This window comes from Callorhinchus milii, unplaced genomic scaffold (genome assembly GCF_018977255.1).
Source record: "Callorhinchus milii isolate IMCB2004 unplaced genomic scaffold, IMCB_Cmil_1.0 Scaffold3, whole genome shotgun sequence".
NCBI lineage: Eukaryota > Metazoa > Chordata > Chondrichthyes > Chimaeriformes > Callorhinchidae > Callorhinchus > Callorhinchus milii.
The window spans coordinates 63503472-63525534 of record NW_024704744.1 but is presented as its reverse complement, the minus strand read 5'-3'; the positions used below and the strand labels follow the sequence as shown (position 1 = coordinate 63525534).

Here is a 22063-nt window from a genome sequence, read left to right as displayed (position 1 = left end):
TCACATACCATTCGTTCTTCCTCCAGTCTTGCCTCTGCTCCAAAAAAACTAATGAAGGAATTATTCGAGGTTTGTCATTTCAGTAATGTAATACTGTATTACAGTAATGTAATACCGAGGCTCCACGATCCCATCACCCCCACCCTCGCCTGACTCCATGGGTTCCCCATCATTCAGAGGATACAGTCAAGATCCTGGTCCTCATCTTCAAAGCCCTCCAAGGCCTTTCTCCTCCTACCTCTGTGACCTCCGAAACCCCTACCAACCTGCCCGCTCCCTCTGCTCAGCGGGCTCCGGCCTGCTTCATGTCCCCCACCTTGCCCATCCCACCAATGGCCTCTCTGTCCGTGCCCATTGGAACTCCATCCCGCAGTCCCTCCCTCTCGCCCCCTCCCTTGCCTCTTTCAAGACTCGTTTCAAGACCCTCCTCTTTGACCGTGCCCTCGGTCACCCTCCTACCCTTAACCTCCCTGCCCTCCACCCTTCCTGATACCAACTACCAGCTCGGGTACGGATCCCTGACTGTCCAGCGTCTTGGGACGTTCTCCTAAAGTGAAAGGCGCAAAACAAATGTTATTAGCTGTTGTTGTTGAGTGGAGCTTGTTAATGGACTCCATAAACTAGCACTGGGGCTTGATTGACCTCAGCTTGACCCTCCCCCCTGCCCAAAAGAAAGGGGATTAAACTCTTGCACGTCATGACAGGAGCCAAGAATAGAAGTAATTCAGTTATTCTTAGACTGGATTAAGGAATTAATTCAGACTGGGATTAATTGTCTAAGAATTATGCCGCAGAGTTGTGGTGCTTGGCTGTCAGGCTGGGTGAGAGGGCTTCAGTGCGGTGCTGGATGGTTCAGCCTGGGTCCATGAGAGCAGTGTTTGAGTGCGTGGACGTGGAAAGATGTCTCTCCAAGGCCTTGGGCAAATTAGTATCCCATGGAGAAACCACAACAGCACCTTCCAGCCTAAAGAGCATCCCATCTCAGAGCAAGGAGAGACTATCATTGGCGTCTACCTGCTCATTCTCGGTAGGTAACGCTAACTCCTACTAAACACTCAGGCTTCTCAGGCTATAACAGCAGCTCTTAAGAATAGGAAACGTACTTCCTTTTTTAGCCCTTTTCTGGATCCTCAAAACATTGACTGCAAATAAATATGCAATTAAAGTGAACCTGATTTCCCCCTTAAAGACATTTTCGTCACTATATAATTCTAGACCATGATACATTTCTAAAAGCCAAAGCCATTGGTTTAAACTGTTTCTCTTTGACCTGTGCTGCAAGTCCTTGTTCCTATGTTTGTTAGTAACTGGAGCCAGAGAAAGCAACAGCACTGATTCCTCTCTCTCTGTCCCCCCTTCCCATCTCTCTGTTGACAGCAAGTGGAATGGGGGAATCCCATTCCATGGTCTCCTTTTTAACTCAATTTTGTGTTCCACTGTGCACAATGAATGCAAGGATTATTATAAATGCAAGGATGATTGTTACTGATGAAGCACATTTTTGTGTTTGGGTGGGGGTGAAAAATGAATCACTGATATTGGTACAGTTGTGACAGTGTGGCTACATAGAATTAAGCTACCTGTAGTTTGTTTCAACATGATTTCAAATGAAATAGTCAGAATACCACTGAAATGTTACGCTCCTACCCAAACACAGCATCAGCGGCAACAACTGCACAAGAGACTGATTGAGTCCTGTCATTACAACTAGATTGACTGCAGTTTAGGTAAGCGCACCGAGACGTCATCCGGCGTGAAGGGCGCTATAAAGATGCAAGTTGTTGTTGTTGCTGTAGCTTTATACCAATGAATTCTACACTTGCGAGAGAGTGAAATGCCCACATGCAGTTTCTTATATCAGCGAGACAGCTACCAATGAGCAAGTCGGGGGGTGTAATAGGAAAATGCATTCCCCATTCCAGCAAATTGCGACTACTTTATTGTTCCCAAAGTGTATTCTGTTTAGACAAATGTATGCTATTAATCTAAAATTAAACTGAAATATTTATGTTGTTAATGCACCTTGCCGCTGTGTTTTTGGTTTCAGGTTGGTTATCCTGGTTTGGAAACAGCATCGTGATATTTATCTTGTACAGGCAAAGGTTGTCACTTCAACCCCCGGATTATTTAACACTTAACCTGGCGGTGTCAGATGCCAGTATTTCTATTTTCGGCTACTCCCGCGGAATTATTGAGATTTTTAATGTGTTTAGAGATGATGGCTTCTTGATTACATCCATATGGACTTGTCAGGTAAGAAAAAGTAGAGACCAACTAAAGCCAATACAAATATCGTTCCACCAGATACCAATGATCATCAAGAATTAAAGCAAGAAAGAAAAGTATATTCATTCCTTTAATATTATTAAAATATATTTATTTAAATAAAGCAATAAACGTGCAAAGAAATTTGGATCACTAGTCCATCTTGTTTCTTAACAGTAAGTAAGTGACAACAACTTGAACATATTTAGAACAAAAAGCTGAGCTGTCGGATAATCTCTAGTCACTTAGTTTTTCAGATTGGAAAAGTGGAGGCAGGGTCAGTGCAGAGCAATGGGAGTAGCATAACTGTGCTGCAGTAGGTACCTCTGCAATGTACCACATCTCATCCATGCTCACCAACAGACGGTAGATTTGGAGCTCCATTGATTTGGTCTATAATGCTATGTGCTTTATATGTACCATTGGACAGTTTAGATCACTTCTAGTAGCATTCCTGAGCTTCTCTTAAAACATTTAGTCACCAATTGGTATTGTCAATTGGAATCACTGCCGTGGAACAAATCATTTATTTTAATGATTTGTCTATTAATAATAATCTTTGCATTTGCTAGAGTGCCTTATCACATCATCAAGATTTCTCAAAGCACTTGACAGAAATTACTGTAAAGTGTGGTGACTGTATATTTTGCAGGCGCATTGGCTTTTTTTTAAGAACTGGACTAACTAATTATTCCTTGAAAGATTAATGGACAAGCGTGTACCAGTTTTGCACTGCTGTGTGTTTTTGTGTGCGGATTACATAACATGTAGTGATTATTGGAGTTAATTTGCAAGATTTCTCAACAGATTTTCCAATAAGAAATATGTAATTAGCAAAGTTCTGAAACATTGAATGTACTGAGCCTCTATTAAGAATATTAATATTAGTATTGTTGTCATTGACGTACAAAATAGTCACTACACTTTACAGTACATCCTGTGAAACACTTTGAGACACCTCCCAACGTAAAAGACTCAAGCATTATTTATTTATCATTTATTTTAGCTAATTATTATTAGTGGTGCTGATATTTAAATTGGCTGACCTTTAGGATCCCTTTTAAAATAGTGGCTCACAAAGACAAATGATCGTTTTAATGTATGTTTTTTCTCCATCTATTTCTGAATTTTAAAAAATTTGTTTTGTTCAGTCAATGATATCATCGTGTTTAAATTTAAATAGCGTGCCGTGAAGTGTAAAGCTTATTATTAACAGAATTACCCATTAACCTACTTAGCTTCAGCACCAAGTATTAATGTTAAATCAGCTATCACAGCTTGGGCTCAGTAACTTTGTACACTAATAGCCAATGATGGCATCAGCATAAGACTGAGCGCACAAAATAGTCAAATATGGATGAAACAGTGAAACATTAAAGTTAATATAATTCTTTTAGAAATGTATGTTACAGTAGGAGATTGTAGTATGTTACCGTAAGAGGTCATTTGGCCCATTTTTTCTATGAGTGTTCCTCCAAGAAGCCATCCATCCTAATCCCAATTCTATTTTCCCATATCCTCCTATATCATTCCTCTGCATATGCCCAGTCAAAATTGATTTCTTTCCTCTCAATGTTCCTGATGATGAGACATCCTCTTTAAGTGTTTAGAAAACAGAACTTTATTAGGCAATAAATGGTGTATTTCATTTAGTATGAATCCTTATATTTAGTAGAGTGTCTTTCACTTAAGGAGGATGTCTCAAGGTGCTTCACAGGATATACAGTAAAGTGCCACAAACAGCCATGAACCAAATGACCAATTTTATTTGGAGGACTGTTGGCCAGGCCACCAGGAGAAGCTTCCCTTTTGATGGGATGAATGGTGTGTTTCTATGCTGTAACCTCTATGATTTGTTTGTATATTAGACAAAATGGTAAGAGGAGCTGTTTAGGGATCACATTATCAAGTCACTGGATCTTATCTTTCCAGATCGATGGCTTCCTAACATTGCTGTTTGGCCTGGCTAGTATTAACACACACACAATGATCAGCGTGATAAGATATATCAAAGCAGTTCATCCGCACAGAGGTAATATTTTACTTTTCACCTTGTCTCTTTAAAACCCTAACCTTTCCACATATCTTTTCAGTGGATTCAATGGAAATGTCTCTTGAAGGTTTTGTACTCTTATCTGTAGTTACTACACCCCTAACCTCTGGAACTCCCTGCCTCAATTCCTCTGCCTCACCCCCACTTTATGTATCTTTAAATCCCGTTTTAAGACCTACCTCTTTGAGATTATGATCTATGGTCAACTCCCTTTGCCTTCCTCACTTAGTCGGGGTCAAAACGCTTGACTGTATAGTGCTCCAAGACCCTATCCTGCATGAAGCGCACTATATAAGGTGCAAGGGCAATTTTTTAAAAATAATAATTTAGCACAATTGGGCCATACCACAGTGCAGCAAAGATGTGTAACATAATGAGACACATAGAATAGCTGTAAGTAAATTAGAGGGTCCTATTACAAAGCAATTTGTAAAAAAAAATGTTATCTATATCTTATCTCAGCAGTTTGTGGCTCTGTATTTCTAGGGCTCTGTTCATATGTTGCATTGTTGAAATAGTTGCAAATTGAAAATGTTGTCAAACTCCACATCGCAGTGCATTAGAAGGACAGTGGAGCCCTGTAGCTCCATAGTTAGAGCACTCGCCTTGCAAGCGAGAGACCTGGGTTTGATTCCTGGCAGGGTGAAACCTTGGACAAGTTTCCTTACTCCACACGCCTGATAATAATCCCGCAGGAAAAAAATCAATAATAAATTGGTCACTTCAATCCACGACTGTTTGTGGGACACTGCTGTGCGCAAATGGCTGCCACGTTTTGTCCACAAATATACAGTCAGTTCACTTTACAGTATATTCTGTGAAGCGCTTTGAGACGTCTCGAAGACGTGAAAAGCGCTATATCAAATGCAAGGATTATTATTATTAGAAGACTTCGACCAAATTTGGACTTTTTTTACTATTGTATAAAAAAGCTGAAACAAATCTGAAGATTTGATTTTGAAATCTATGCCTGATAATATTCTAAGGCTTAAAGTAAGGCAACGTTACTTTTTAGCAGTAAATCTGTGACCTTGTGTGTTGGTGCTCATTCATCTCTGCCCTATCCCTGTTATGTTCCACCGCTACACCCACATGGGAACATATGCACTTTGATTAGTGGCGAGTGTGTCAGTATCAGTAATTACTGCTGCATCAGATATATGATAGCAAATCACTAAGCTAGAGGGCAAATATCCAGAAAAATGTATTGGAGTTAGAGAGTGCATCGATGTGACGTTATTCCCTTGTGTGATGTTTTGCAGCTTATTCGATCAGCGCTGGGAGTATCGCTGCGTCGCTGGTACTGATCTGGATTGCTGCGATCTTCTGGTCAGGAGCTCCTCTCTTCAACTGGGGAAGTTACACGGGTAAGATTGTCACCAAGAGCCAAATGGAGCATAAACTGGAGTATAAACTCTGCCTCAGACTATTGGGGCAAATGGCATGTTTCCATGCTGTAACATTCTGTGTAATTCTATGTTCAACACCATCTTGGCATCGTTTAACACACTTGATTTTTTAGAAATTGAGTAATATATTTCTAATAAATAATTGCCCCAAGTTAGAGCCTAATGCCACTAAAACAGACCAGAGCAATATCGATCAAAGTGACCTAAGGTTAAGCTATAATATCTTGCTGCTCCTTCTTTTCCAACTGAAATGAGAACAGTATCATAAATTGAATTGTTGCTTCTGTGAATTGATTTAATTTATAATTTTGATTATTTTGATAATCTTAGTGACATGTAATTGGGGATAGTGCCACATCAAAAATCTTGTTGAGTACAGGAAGATGGTAGGATGGTTTTGAATATCCAAAGCTGAAGTAATTTCTGGACCCAGGAGATCACAAGAGAAGTTCAGATGAAGAAGACTCTTTGGCCTATTTGATCTCCAGAATACCTACTCCACTGTCTTCCCATCACAGCAGGAAGCTGGACTCATTTTAAATGAGGCCCACTGTCCTGGCCTCAACCACTCGCCTGGTAACCTGTTTCCACTGTTAACTGTTTGGTGAAGAAATAGGTTAGCCAGGTGGAAATAATAATAAAAATAATGATTATTGCATTTAGTATAGCACCTTTAAAATCAGGAGATGTTGCCACAGGATTTATATAATAATAATCCTTGCATTTGATACTTAGTATGAAGTGGAGTGACTGTGTGTTTGTAGGTGAATGCAGCAACCCAGTTACACACAGCAATGTCCCACAAACAGCCTTGAAGCAAAAGGCCCATTTTATTTGGGGAATTGTTGACGCCGGGAGAAACTCCCTTCTCTTTCAAATAATGCCATAGGATCTTGAACGTCCACCTGAACAGGCAGATTAGACCTTGGTTTAACGTCTCATCTGAAGGATGGAACCTCCAACAATGCAACACACCCTCAGCACTGCATGTGAGTTTGGTGGGGGCTTAAACCTACAATCTTCTGACTCAGAGGTGAGAGTGCTACCGACTGAGCCATACTGACACTTGAAATGAACCAGGTGGATCCTTGAACTGTGAGCATTGTAAATAAGGGCCTTTCCTGCCACACAATCATTACTCATTAGCTGCTGCAGGTTTCTTCTTGCTCTCTTTTCAGAGCAAGGAACACTTACAGGAGGCTTAGAATTATTTGTGTGATGACAGACATACTTTACATAAGGCAAGATATGGTTGCACATGGCTAAGATCTTTCAACCATTTTCTGCTGCCAAATTATAGTAGAAAATGCAGTTACTAAGTTCACCATTGCAAGAATCCTACTTTAATCAACTCACAATAACTTTTTCAAACCTCCCATTCGGATTACTTTCCTGGTTTATTACGGTCGTATTAATGATTGAATAATTCAAATTCCTCCAATAACATGGTGGTTCTTTCCTCCCCCTTTGTGTAACCAGGATTTTCACAGCTATCTCCGTAGTTACAGATTTTGAAGAGGTTTCAGACAGATTTGATAGACTTATCAAAAAGCTCCTATCTCCACTACATGAAGGGCAGCCTGCATGTCTGCTCTAGGATTAGGACAAACACCATTTCCTTGTGTTCAAACATGTATAGACACTGTCTTGGTTCTCAACTGCACTTTGTGGCATTAATTATATTCAATGCGTCTAAACTATTCTATACTTCCATTTCTTTGGAAAATGAAATGCTGGTGTCTCTATCTTTGGTACAGATCGCATGTACGGAACCTGTGAAATAGACTGGAGCAGAGCAAGCTTCTCCACTATTTACAAGTCATACATCATATCCATCTTTATCTGCTGCTTCTTCCTGCCTGTGTTCGTCATGTTGTTTTCATACATCTCAATCATTAACACTGTCAAGTCGAGCCACGCCTTTGCGGGAAATGCTGACCTGAGTGACCGCCAAAGAAGGATGGAGAAGGATGTCACGAGGGTAAGTTCTTACTAAAGTGCATGTGGATCTTTGAGTTTCAGCCTTGGAACCAAACTCTTCTTGTCAGAGTAAACACGGCATTGCTTAGGCTTTGATCTCTACCAAAATAATTAAACTAAAGCAATCATTCCACCAGGACCTACATTATTGTCAAACACTGTAGTTCACAAAGACTTGTGTGTGACATTGAATTGCTGTCACATGAACTATTTCATTCAATCACAATCTGGACCGGATATTTCTATTAAATGTATTTTTTGTAAAATTATTTCACTGACCCGAGAGGTTACCTTTTGCAGGAATGAGAGATGATCTATTCGATGAACATTTCCACAAACAATATAAATATCAGTCCTAGCCTAGTGGTTTGCAGGCACAACAATGAGCAATGAGTGTGAGAAGGGACCAATCTTTGCCATGCTCTACCTCTCCATGATGTGAGGAAAGTACTAAAGCAAGTGCAAAGTCAGCTAAGCCAGCGATCCTATCTGATTCAAAGTCCAACCTCAATTAAACTTTGATGTCGGTCTGCACTTCATCTGTAATACCTGAAGCTTGACCTTGGCAAAGCCACAAATTTTGCAAATGCGGCCCTTGTAGATTGATCAATTCAGAAGGAGGCATGTTTTTAGCTATTTGTCACTAAAACCTTTGCTTGGATCCCGCTTGCTGCTGCTTTGCAATCTGTGTTCCTTTAACTTCCTTACTCCCTCTAATACCGTGTGATCTCAGTTGCCTATTCCTTCATTTCTTGTGGTATAAAATATATTTTAACATGTTTAAATTGATTTTGACCTCCTTACTCTGTCATTACCTGGTCTGGTCTTGGTTTGTTCCTAATAGAAATGAATTTTCTTTCCAACTCACCTCTCTCAAAAACGGTCTTAAAAAAATTCCTCTGTTTCAGTTTCGAACTCTGTACCCATTAAACAAAAAGGGCTCCCTAAAGCTTGTCTTATAGCTACAGAATTCATATTTCTAAATTTCTGACACATGCAGAAACCCATCTCCATTAAGAGGAGTAATCAAACCAGACTGAGAGTTCCACGTATGCCATTTACACATGGAATGGATTGCTCACTCTCTCCCCAGTGGGAAGCATCTTGCTTACCTATTAGGCACAGGTTGGTAAAAGCCAAAGCTTCGGAGAGCCCGGAATATTGAATGGAGTCACCTATTTTCTCTATGTTCTCTCTGCCTCCTCGTCCTCCTCATACAGGCATTCATAATATCTAGGCTCGACTATGCAAACTCCTTGCTTGTCAGGCTCCCCAACTCCTCTCTCCAAAGGCTGCAGATCATCCAGATTTCTGCAGTCCGTGTCCTCTCCCACACCAGGCTCCATGACCGTATCACCCCCATCCTCACCTGACTCCACTGGTTTCCCATCAAATAGAGGATACAGTTCAAGATCCTGGTCCTCACCTTCAGAGCCCTCCATGGTCTTGCTCCCCACTACCTCTGCGACCACCTAACCCCCTTCCATCCTGCTCGCTCCCTCCACTCAGTGGGCTCCGGCCTGCTTCACATTCCCCGCCTCACACACCCCACCATTGGGGGCGGGCCTTCTGCCACTCTGCCCCCACCCTCTGGAACTCCATCCTACAGTCCCTCCGTCTCGTTCCCTCCCTTGGCTCCTTCAAGACTCATCTCAAGACCCTCCCTTTGACCATGCTTTCGATTACCCTCCTTCCCCTCCCCCTACCCTCCATCCTCCCCAATCCCGACCCCCAGCTTGGTTCTGTAACACTGACTGTCCTGCACCTTGGGATGTCCTCCTTTACGTGAAAGGCACAATACAAATGTAATTTTGTTGTTGTGTTGTATGTTGATTTCCTGCCTATTACTCGTTTCTCCGTACCTCAATGATCCCCCTTTGATGTCCTTATCAGATCATTTCTCCTGTCTCTCCTGCTGTATTTATTGCCCTTACCAGCAGTGCACCCCCTTCACTGGGTCTATATTTACTGTCTTCTACTTTCATACCTGTTTATGTGAAACTCATAATGTCAATATTTTCACTGGCTGCATCAGATCTCTAATCTCAAAGTTAATTCTGGTGCTTCTAAAATAGTATTAAAAATATTTAAGCTGCTCCATCAATGCATTCCTTCCTCTTTTTGATCTTCATGTTTAATCTTTTTACTCTTGTTTCCCTGAGGCTGATCTGAAAAATCGGAAATCAGGGCCAGGAGAGAGTCTGGATTTTGCACTTACTCGCTTAGATATTGGTCTCAAAATAGTTTGACAATGAGAAAATCAACGTTTAAAAAGCCTTTCTAATTGCTAGAATTTGAATAAAATACATGCATTGTTTTAATAGAATGATCCAGTTCTGAGCGAGTTCACAAAAGAAACCATTCTCTAAAAGTCTGTAGGCCCAAAAGGTTATTTAAAAGGGATGTATATGGAAATTTGATAAGAAAGGCATATGGAGAAACAACAAGTCAATAAGTTTAAAAGATCTGCCACGATTGAATAAAATTGTCAGCCTGGCTCAGTTGTTGTTCTCTGGCCTCTGAGTCAGAAAACTGTCCTATTCAACAATCCTCTAGATAAAATCAGGTACTCACCATGGCTGTTGTGGGACACTGCTGTGCACAAATTGGCTGTCAGATTTGCCTACAAAATACACTGTCACTCCACTTTACCTTTTATCCTGTGAAATGCTTGAAGCAACGTAAAAGGTGCAATATCAAATGCATTTTTTCCCCAACTGATATGAGAAGTTAGTCCTTTTGATGTCCTGGCAAACAATCCCCAAACAAAAATAGGGTTATTTTCTTCATGGTTATTTGCATGCTTGCAATTTGGCTGTTGCGTTCATCTTCAAATACAGTCATTACACATTATGTAAAACTGTGAAGTGCTTTGAGATGCTATGACGTGATAATAATAATTCTTGCATTTGATATAGCGCCTTAGCACATCTTTGAGACATCTCAAAGTGCTTCATGAATATACTGTAAAGTGAATGGACTGTATATTTTGTGGGGGAAAGGCATGAACAGGCTTGATGGACTGAATATCCTTTGCATGCTTCTATGTTAATGTAAAGGGCCTCAGTTTGTTGTATTTGAGTGCCCATCATTTACTATCTATAATCACCATCTAAATATTTTCACTAACATGGCTAAAACATCTATTGCTAGACATTAAACCATTTACGTAATGATTGTCAGGTTAATATTCTTTTACGGTTCCTCCTACACTTCCATAACATGAGACTTTCTTCTCCGTAGGTTTCAATGGTTATCTGCACAGCCTTCATTATTGCTTGGTCACCTTATGCTGTTATTTCCATGTGGTCTGCAAGTGGCTATACTGTGCCACAACTGACGGGCATTTTTGCCAGTCTTTTCGCCAAATCGGCCAGTTTCTATAATCCTATGATATATTTTGGACTGAACTCAAAATTCCGTAAGGATATTTACATCTTACTGCCGTGTGTCAAGGAGCCCAAGGAATCCGTGAAGCTCAAGAGATTCAAGCACCTCAGACACAGACCTGAGCAGCAGCAAGCCAATAAGGACAGATACGCAGAGGAACTTCAGCAGGTGGCGAGTCCTGACTCAGGAATGGGCAGCCCATCCAAAAGCCCACCTCTTCATAATAAAGATGTCTTCTTTGTTCCTATGGGCTCAGAGGCTGATGATTCGCTGTATGAATGTGACCGGCTGTAGGAATATTGATGGTCTATGAACTATGTTTACAACGTGGTGATGGTGTTTGCTGTGGTGTGTAGCATGTTTATTTAACCTGTAAGAAACAGCCGTCATCAACCCCATCTTGAAAAAACCTTCCCTGGACCCATCCCTCCTCTCCAGCTACCGGCCCATCTCTAACCTCCCATTCCTCTCCAAGGTCCTGGAATGAGTCGTCGTGTCCCAGCTCCACTCCTTTCGCTCTCGTCATTCCCTCTTTGAAACCTTCCAATCCGACTTCCGCGCTGCCTAAAGCACGGAAACAGCCCCGGTCAAAGTCACTAATGACATTCTGAACATCTGTGATCAGGGCTCCCTCTGCCTCCTTGTCCTCCTCGACCTCTCTGCCGCCTTCGACACTGTTGACCACTCCATCCTCATCCTTTCCTCTTTACTCAATCTTCGTGGACCTGTCCTTGCCTGGTTCGATTCCTATCTCTCTCACAATCTCCACGTTGTTGCCTCTAGCGGTTTCTCCTCCAGCCCCCGCACTGTCACGTCTGGTGTCCCCCCAGGGCTCTGTCCTTGGCGCTCTCCTCTTTAATATCTACATGCTCCCCCTTGGTGACATCATCCGCAGACATGGGGTCAACTTCCACATTTATGTGGATGACACCCAACCCTATCTCTCTGCCTCCAGCCTCAACTCCAGGACCACTGCTGTCCTGACAGACTGCCTGTTGGACATCAAGTTCTGGATGAGGGAAAACTTCCTACAGTTGAATGTGAACAAGACTGAGGCCCTCCTGATCAGCTCACATCAGAGCCTCTGCACTTCAGGCTCTGGCAACATCAACCTCCATGGTTCCACACTACAACTCACCAGCCAGTCAGGAACCTTGGTGTCTTGTTCGACTCTCAACTGTCTTTTCTTCCCCACATCCAAGCAAATGACCCGCTCTGCCTTCCCTCACCTCCGTAACATCGCCCGACTCCACCACTACCTCACCCCTCAGGCCGCTGAACCTCTTGTTCATGCCTTCATCACCTCCAGGCTCGACTATGCAAATGCCCTGCTTGTCGGCCTTCCCAATTCCTCCCTCCACAGGCTGCAGATAATCCAGAACTCTGCAGCCCGTGTCCTCTCCCGCACCAAACTCCGTGACCCCATCTCCCCCACTCTCGCCCGACTCCACTGGCTCCCTATCCTTCAGAGGATCCAGTTCAAGATCTTGGTCCTCACCTATAAAGCCCCCCATGGCCTCGCCCCACCCTACCTCTGTGACCTCCTAACCCCCTACCAACCCGCCCGTTCCCTCCGCTCAGCCGGCTCCGGCCTAACCCTACGTCCCACGACCCACCCGCCCCACCATTGGCGGGAGAGCCTTCAGCTACTCTGCCCCCAACCTCTGGAATTCCATCCCGCAATCACTCCGCCTCGCCCCCTCCTCAGCCTCCTTCAAGTCCCGCCTCAAGACCCTCCGCTTCGACATGCCATCGGCCACCCCCTTCCCCTCCCCTCCCTTCTCCCCCCCCGACCCCAGCTCGGGTCTGAAATACTGTACACTGTCCAGGGCCTTGGGAGGTCCTCCCGTGAAAGGCGCTATACAAATGTAATCTGTTGTTGTTGTTGTCATCCATTGGAAAAATAAATAACGCGAGCATTCACTCAATGTTTTGAAGCCAGCAATAATGCGGTGGAGTATGTTTAAAAATGTTATCTTTGTAATTGCTGCTTCTCACGTTAGACATTGTGAAAAGCAGTGCACTCCAGTGAGGCTCAATACAGGCCCAAGTTAGATCATGGTTCAAAGAATAAACATAATAAAGTTCAGACACATGTAGTCAATTCAGTTTCTCCTCTGAACTTGTGTTATGTATTATTACACTTTGTTAAATGCACATCAACCTCTAAACAAAGCAGTCATACAACACAATACAATTTACTTATAAATAATACCTTTCACATCAGGAGCATGTCTCAAGGTGCAGGACACAGCTGTTTGGGCACACGCATGAGGATGCAAACCAAGGGGGTGGGAGGGGACCAAAAGTGCAGTCAAAGTGATATGTTATGAGATGTGTCTTAACTGCTTCTTCCTCATGCGGAAAGGAACAGTTAAACATTGGATTCATTATCAAATCTAGTGTTCTTCTCTTTTAATTTTTGCTAAGTGGTCACCATTTAATGGGTCTTCAGTTAAGTAATCCACACACTCCGTTGTTATCATTTTCAAACCATTTTGATTGTCAATACTTTTGGACACACCAAGACAATGGAGCGAGATGCCATGGGTTTAAAGTTGCAAAGAATATTTTAAGGCAGATACCAGGAAGTTTTTCTTTACCCAGAGAATAATCAACTGGAACAGGTTATCAGGAAGAATGGTTGAGCCAAGGACATTGGACTTATTTAAAGAGAAGCTTGATGCTGTGATGGGAGGACCATTTGGTGGGTATTCTGGAAGGATGAGATCAGATGGGCCAAAGGGCCTTCTTCAACAACCAATCTTGTGAACGTGTGAAAATTACCAATTTAACATTTGAATATGAACAGTAAGCACCTTTTTTTTAAAAAAAAGATGTACAAACAGTAAATGCACACAGGAATGACTCACTCCACAAATAGGTTTCCAAACAAACCCACTGTACGGCTTTTTGTGTTCTATAATTTTTGCAACTCTGGCATATCCCAATCGCTCCAGCAATTAGACACTTTGGCCCAGGTCAGTATCATTCTCTTCAGTTGCCACAGGAATGAAATCTTGACAGATGGATCGTTTTACTGTTCATTTCAAACTGCACCACACCTTGTTCATCACCTTGTAGATACCACATTGCTCAGATCATCTATCAACATGTGTCAATTTATCATGAAACTGCATTGATTACACATTTCACAGCAAAGATCAACTGAGACTGTTAAAAGGCTTCGAGGCAATTCAAAGACCTGACTGTATCAAATACAAGGAATATTATTGTTGGTATTTATGTTCAATGAAGCAAAGATTGTAAACACAAGTCTTAACCTGTCAATGAGTGTTGCCCACTGACCTATGAAACTCAGATTAAATTTTATGCACAGTGCACAGTGCCTTGGGCTATAAAAGGACACATAGTAGGAGGCAATCATATATAAATAATGGAGATGAAATTCAATTGTTTAAAAATTGCCTTAAGGAAATGAAATATATTCCCAGAAGGAAAATAGCAGGGTCATAAAACCTGAATAAGGAATAACCTAATGTCTAAGAAGATTTATTAACCTTAATAACGTGGAATTGGAATGCAATGAAGTGTTGAAAGGATACATAAAAATTTATCACAGCCTACAACTGCACAATCTGTTCAGCTGATAGCACTCTCGCCTCCAAGTCAGAGATTGCACTGCACTGTTAGAGGTGCCATTCTTTGTATTAGACGTTAAACCAAAGTCTCGCCTGCCTGTTCAGGTGGACGTTAAAGATCCGTTACCACTATTCAAAAAGAAACAAGAGTTTCTCGAGGCCAACAAGTCCCAAGATAAAAAATTAGTCATTCACTTCATGCCGTTTTTGGGGACATTGATGTGTGAAAATTGGCTGCTGTTTTTACCTAAAAATAAACTCTCACTGTACTTTACAGTGAACCATGCAAAATGCTCTGAGACATTTCAATGGACTATTAATATTATTGTTATTATAATGTGGCTTCAGAAGGAACAGATTGTGACTGATAGATTTGCTATGGTGAAAGCTTCACAAGCTGCCAGTGGAAGGCCTCACATAGTATACTTACGCTCCATAGGACCTTTGGAATAATACCTCACAAGAGGTTAATTTACAAACTTTAAAGCATTTTTATAGCCCACACCTGGAGAACTGTGTCCTGGTCAACTCTCCACAACTTAAAAAAGTCTCCTCTACCCCGACATTACAAACAGTGAAAACAGTAACAAGGCTGATGTCCAGTGTTAAAGGGATGAGCTAGGAAGAAGGGTCTCAAGACCCTTCTCTTCGACCAATGCTTTGGTCTCCCTCCCACCTCTCCGCCTTCCCTCACCCCAACACCCCCCCACCCACCCTGCTCGGGCCCCGACACCTGACTGTTCAGCGCTTTGGGACGTCCTCCCGACGTGAAAGGCGCTCTATAAATGTAATTTTGTTGTTGTTGTTGATGACATAGACTGGGCTCTTTGGTATTCAGAAGAGGTATTCCGCTAGACCTACTCTTTTGGACAGAGAATAGTGTTCAGCTTAGCTTCTAAACAATATCTTCTATCTATTTATCTTTGTGGCTAACATATAATCATGCCTGACCTGCTGAGTGTTCCAGGCGATCTCTGTTTTTGTTTCAAATAATCATGTTGATCATTGACAAATAAACAAAATAAAATAATTTTAAAAATAGTAGCAGGAAACACAAGATAAGTTAAATTATAACAATAATAATACTAATAATACAAGTTTGCTTTCCAAAAGTCAATACACACTTCCTGTATAATTCATGCAAATAAATGGAGCTTTTATGCTTTGAAGAAAGAGCTTGAATTTTTATAGCACTTATCACTTTAAAACAGCTCAATGCACTTCACAGTAACAACTATTTTTATCATCAAATGTGGCAGCCATTTGGCACCCCACAAGGTTCCCCCAAACAGACACATTTGAGGAGTCTTACAGCATTAGAGCACTTGCCTTGCAAGCGAGAGGATCAGGCTTTGGTTCCCGGGCAGGAAGAAACATTAGGCAATTTTCCTTATTCTTCTGTTTACCTAGCAGTAAGTAGAAACCTGGTTGTTAGTGAATTGGCAGATCACTTTCAGGGGACAATAATCCCTTTTAAAAAATAATAATTTGGTCACTCAATCCATGACTATTTGTGGGACACCGCTGTGCGTAATTGGCTGCTGGGTTTCACCCACAAAATATACAGTCAATTCACTTCACAGTATATTCTGAGAAGCACTTTGAGTCATCTCAATGACGTGATCATGTGCTATATCAAATCTAGGATTATTATTATTATTATTACATGGTGGATGACCAGTGAATCTGGAGGAATGCTGGCCAGTCTATCAGGAGAGACATCTCTGAAGTGTCAAGGAATCTTTTACATCCACCTGATGAGCACACAGCCAGGACCTCGGGTAACATCTCCCCTGAAGCACAGCACAGCTGATGGTGTAAAGCTCCCCTGTAGTTCCTTGGATTACAGATTGATGTACATTGATGCAGATGCTGAGAGTTGATGGCAGTAAAATAACCATTATCAGTGAGCTTTGGGTGGCTGCATGCTCTCGGCATTCTGTGTCTATGCTTCTTAAATAATCAGTTTGGAATAAAGAAAATTCATCCTATTATGCAATTCCTACCGATTTAAAAACTATATGTTTTTCAAAAAGCACAAATGAGTATACTTGAGTCCCTTTTAATTAAAATGAGGCTTTTCGCTGAAATTACTCTTGAAAAGGATGGAGAGGAAGAGTTATGTTGTTCCACAACACAAACAGCTTGAACGAAGACGGAAATGTAAGAGGTTCCATCATCTCTCTGGAGATCATATAATTACAAGAGAGGTATGAATCAAGATGACTTTTAGGACCATTTAATCTCATCCTTCCAGACACCCACCCTACTGACTTTCCTATCTCAGTATAAATCTGTTTCTTAAATGAATCCTCCGTTGTGGCCACCCTTCAGATGTAGTCCAAAACTTTTCTTTTCCATGCAAAAAAACTTGCAGCCTTTATGCGTCTAGTTAAAGCTTTGGCTTTTTACCAAGGCTGGGGATTGGCAGAAAATGTGTGTAACTGAACACTTTGTTCACATTTGATGTGTATAATCAGCTAATTGATGGTCATATACATCACAATTCAATTCTAATTCATGCCGTTGAAAAGACAAATTGTTGATTATCCCCAATCTCAATTATCCACCAATTTCAACTGTCCATTGGGAGGTCAATGAAGGATCTGCTCATGTCCCCCATTGAAGATTTGTAGGCTTCATTGTTGCGGATATTATAACTTGAAAAGTTCTGTTTATTCAAAGATAGAAAAGGTTCTTTTGCATTCAAAGGGTTAATTCATGCCAAGTTCACTGACACCAGCAACCATACATAAATATAACTTTCATTTGTGGGAAAGGGTTATTTTTTTTATTCCTATAAAACAGTCATGAAGTGAACAAACAAGGGAAAAAAGACTATTTTCACCAAACACACAGGCGGTAAAGGCCAGCTACAACTCCTACTGTAGCAGACCATATTGTTTAAATTATGCACAAATAAAGTTGCAACGGATATCTCAGACTGAGAGTAGATAGGTTTTCTCTATATCTTATTCAAATAACGGAGCATTAATGTACTTTGTTGGTGTGTCTCTGAGGTTCCCACAAACATTGCTTATTTAGGATTAGTGGGGTTTTGTGCATATGAGGCAATTGTCACCCCCCTCCCCCCCCACAAATAGAACTATTAGTTTTGATGCTGCTCCATCAGCCCTGAAGCACACAAACTACTCCAAATCAATGAGGGAAGTGTTCCATTTTGCTGGCTGTTATAGCGTGGGAGATTCAGCACAATGTTAAGCACTGAGGTCCAAACAAATGTACCATTGCCTGACAATTTAGGCTGAAATGTACTTGGATACTAGTCAGATTAGCTGTGAACACATTGTGATCTGAGTGTTTGTTTGTGGGATGAATGCACCCTGTTGTCAGCTGTGATCAGACTTGGCAATTGCCAACCTTCAGACGTTGTGAGCACTGTTACTGGGGCATTTAAATGGCATTTCATTCAGACAAAGGTTTGGTCAAAACTGCCAGAACAACAACTACTTGCATTTATATAGCGCACCTCACACAGGGTAGCGTCTCAGAGCGCTTATGTCCTCTACTACAGTAAAACGTTGGAAAAATTGTGATCTAAGCAATCATTTTTTTTTATCTGTGAGCAGAATTGAGATGCCTGAAACCCTGAAATCTCTTGCTTGTAGTATTGGCAGTCTAACTAATCCATTTATACTGGCCATGCCCAGTGGGAGAGAGTACGCATTTCATTCCATTCCAGACTCAGGGAAATTTCCACATGTAGGTGTCACACATATGTGGAACTCTCAGTCTGTTTTGGATACTCTTAAGCACAGTGATGCCAGTTACCCGGCTAAACAAAAAAACATGCATAGTGGGTCCTGTGAAACACAAGAGCTCCTGCAGACTCAATCCTAGCTTGATCAAATGAAAAGTAATTGATAATAATAATCCTTGCATTTGATGTAGTGCCTTATCACGTCTTTGAGATGTCTCAAAGCGTTTCACAGAATATACTATCAAGTGAATTGATTGTATATCTTGTGGGCGAAACATGGCGGCCAATTGTGTACAACATGTCCAACAAACAGTTGTGGATTGAAGCGACCAATTTATTATTTTTTTTTGAAGGAATTATTACTCCGGAAGAGCAATCCACCAATCAACTAACAACCAACTAGGTTGCTACTTACTGCTAGGTAAACAGAGGTGTGTGGAGTAAGAAAACTTGCACAGAAATTTCGCCCTGCCAGGAATTGAGTTTGCTTGCTTGCGAGGTGAGTGCTGTAGCTACAGAGCTAAGGACTCCAATGATGGCAGAAAAAGTTTCCAGCCATATGTTATAATAATAACCCTTGCATTGATATAGCCCCTTTAAGTCGGGAGGACGTCTCAAAGCACTTCACTGGATATACTGTAAGGTGTAGCGGCTGTGTGTTTTTGTAGGGAAGTACGGCTGACATTTTCCCCACAGCAACATCCCATAAAACAGTGGCGAATTGAATAAACAATTTTATCCAGTGGGTTATTTGTCAGGACACCAGAAAAATTCCATTTTTTTTAATATTGCTGCGGGATATTTAACGTCCATCTGAACAGCCAAATAGCACTTTGGTTTCTCGTCTCATCCAAAGGATGGCGCCTCCGACCATACAACACTGTATTGGAGAGTCAGTCTAGACTATGAGCTCAAAGTCTCAAAGCGGGGCTTGAAGCCACAAGTATCTGAATCAGAGGCAAGAGTGCTAGCAGTTGAACCAAGTTGACCTACCTAGTGAGTTGGTATTGGGCTGGTGTGCTGGTGTAGGAGTCTTGTTATTGGGGAGTGCAGGAATTGGTGCTAACGTTGATGTATGGGAGGCTGTATATTCAGCCTGAATCCTGCCTATCCCTTGTGTAAGTGTGGGTGGCTGATAGGGTGCACACAGCCCGCCTCTCACCTTCCCTCAGTGGCTGTGTGTGTGTGTGTGTGTGTGGCACTCCCCTAACACCCTGATCAGCTGCTTGCACTGTCTGCCGTGCAAACCATGGTTATGTAGGGTTGATGCTGAGCTGAGAGAAGGAGTGCAGAGCTGTGATGTGGATGTAGCAGTGCTGCCAGCAGGCACTGCACACTGAAGTCAGTCTGGAAGACAACACTGATTGCAATACATCGGTAAGTTCAATGTTATTCGATTCACTCTTTTCTTAACTTCACCTTTAACAGCAATTCTGTTAGATTGTCTGTGCAAACATAATGCACAAATGCTTCTCTGATTCCAGCGTTACTTGTACCAATTCCATAAATCTCCAATACAATGTATATAACTTGGGGTTACAGACAGAGATCACTGAGATCTATGTGTAATGGAACCTCAAAATATATTCATATATTTTATATGTATTATATATATATATATATTTTATATGTGGCTTCAGCAGAGATGTAAAGGAGAAGCTCCCTCACATCACACCTATCTGTGTGTGAGTGTGTGTGTGTGCAACAGCAAGTAAGTGATGTGGATGTTGGTGTGCATTAACTGAGAGGGGAATGAAAACTGATCGCAGGATATCAAACTCAGGTTTGATCTCTTTCAGCGCCTTGGGACGACCTCCCCGACCTGTAAGGCGCTATGCAAATGTTATTTTGTATTTTGTATATTTTGTGAAAAAAAATTAACAGGTGAAATAATGTGCACTTTGCCATAGATGTCGTGCACATACATATGTATATATATATATATGTGTGTGTGTGTGTGTGTGTGTGTAATCTCTGGAACCGATCTGAGTTTGCTAAAACCAGTACAAACATGAAGAATATAACCTGAGGCATTCATTTTTATTCGGATAGTTCGTGAATGATTGAACTGGTGTTATGCTCTGCGCCTCACTCTGAGTTAGAGAGGTATTGCATAGAGTGAGAGGGCAATGGGAAGGTAAACTCCCTCAGTATTATTTGTCCTGGGGTTTCTGTACTACTTCTAGGGCATTTGCTTGACTTTTTGTTAAATTGGAAGAAAAATCTGGCTCTTGCTGTGAACATTATTTATCAAAGAAAAAATCGGACCAAAGTGAACCTTAATATGCAGTATCTTAATGTTTTCAGAGTCACTTATATATGCAATGCGAAGTTAAGAAGCCGCTTAGCAAGTGTTGGAATAACTTAATATATTTAAGTGACTGCGGTTTTGCCCTCTACACAATGAGGAGACGATACAACCTCACTATTTATTAAGTAGATTTTGTTTTAAGAATCTGGCATTTATTCTCACCGTTATAATAACACGTTTTGAGCGTCAGCCTGGCATGGTGGTAGCGCTCTGAATCAGAAGGTAGTGGGTTCAAGCCCCACATCTTGGACTTGGTATCACATAGTCTAAGATGACACTCCAATGCAGTGCTGGGGGGCTGTTGCATTGTTGAAGTGACATCCTTTGGGTGAGACGTTAAACTGAGGTACTGGCTGCCTGTTCAAGTGGATGTTAAAGATCCCATAGCACTATTCCAAAAGAGAAGGGAGTTTCTCCCCGAAATACAGTTAGCCACTCACTCCTTGGCTGTTTGTGATACATTGCTATGTCCAACTGGCTGCCGCATTTCGCCCATGAAATACACAATCAATATACTTTACAGTATATCCTGTGAGGTGCTTTGAGGCGTCTCGACGACGTGAAAAAGTGCTATATTAAATGCAAAGATTATTATTATTTAAATAAATTATTATAATTTCTCATATGTCTCCCTATTGGCCTATGCCACTCTTCTCCTGGTCTGGCCTCTTACTGGGTTAGGGTTTCACAGGTGCTGGTTGTCTTCCAGCACCTTGCCCAAGTGTCCACTGTTGGCCTTGGTAAATGGCAGGCCATTTAACTGTAGAGGGTGGCATAGCCGAGCCTGACCTCTCCCCACCTGACAGCCATACATGGGCACAGCCATAGAGGGTGTTGTAGAGGCACCAGGAGCAGGATTCCTGGCTGGTTCTCCTCTCCCTAACCATAGGCTGGTCAGTAAGCTGCAGCTCTACCCCACAACACCATAGGGCCTGCCCCAATAATACATCCTTAAGTCTTTGATACATTACTCTTCTGTCACAATGTGTTACTTGATTAACAGCTTTGTGAAACAATGCTGCAAAACATTTATGAATATTGTTCCTGAAAGGTAAAAATAACTAATTTAAGTGTTTATGAAAGCTATATGGGAGACTTCATTTGCAAAGTTATTTAGTTTTATCTATAGATTATATTAAGCGCTATGAGACACTGCCCTGTGTGAAGGGTGCTGTATAAACCCAAGTTATTGTCGTCGTTGTTGCTGTTGTAGATACTTCATTTCAGCATCAAAGAAAATGAAACCTGCATATAGAAATGCCTATATTTCTCACAGGGTATTTCAGCAGTTATAAGAATGCTCCATAGTGTTAGTTATTACATCACATAGGA

The 22063-nt window shown here is 41.6% G+C and overlaps 2 protein-coding genes across 2 annotated transcripts in view; both read left to right on the top strand.

Annotated features, from left to right (window-relative positions):
- Positions 1-900: 900 nt before the first annotated feature.
- On the top strand, positions 901-11391 carry LOC103175905 (opsin-5-like). The gene is made up of 6 exons (XM_007889199.1): positions 901-1027; positions 2048-2253; positions 4198-4297; positions 5581-5685; positions 7485-7708; positions 10951-11391. The coding sequence occupies exons 1-6, from the start codon at positions 901-903 to the stop codon at positions 11389-11391; spliced, it is 1203 nt and encodes a 400-aa protein (XP_007887390.1).
- Positions 11392-19593: 8202 nt separating this feature from the next.
- vit (vitrin) overlaps positions 19594-22063 on the top strand; it is a 35647-nt gene continuing 33177 nt past the window's right edge. Inside the window, exon 1 of the mRNA XM_007891317.2 lies at positions 19594-19797. The gene's annotated coding sequence lies outside the window, so the exon portion shown is untranslated. The remainder of the gene's footprint in view (positions 19798-22063) is intronic.

Excerpts from the sequence above, each read along its gene's own strand:
- LOC103175905 (XM_007889199.1), top strand. The coding sequence starts at position 901 with ATGTCTCTCCAAGGCCTTGGGCAAATTAGTATCCCATGGAGAAACCAC. Across the intron at positions 1,028-2,047 it reads CGTCTACCTGCTCATTCTCG|GTTGGTTATCCTGGTTTGGA; the intron begins GTAGGTAACGCT and ends TTTTGGTTTCAG. Across the intron at positions 4,298-5,580 it reads AGCAGTTCATCCGCACAGAG|CTTATTCGATCAGCGCTGGG; the intron begins GTAATATTTTAC and ends GATGTTTTGCAG.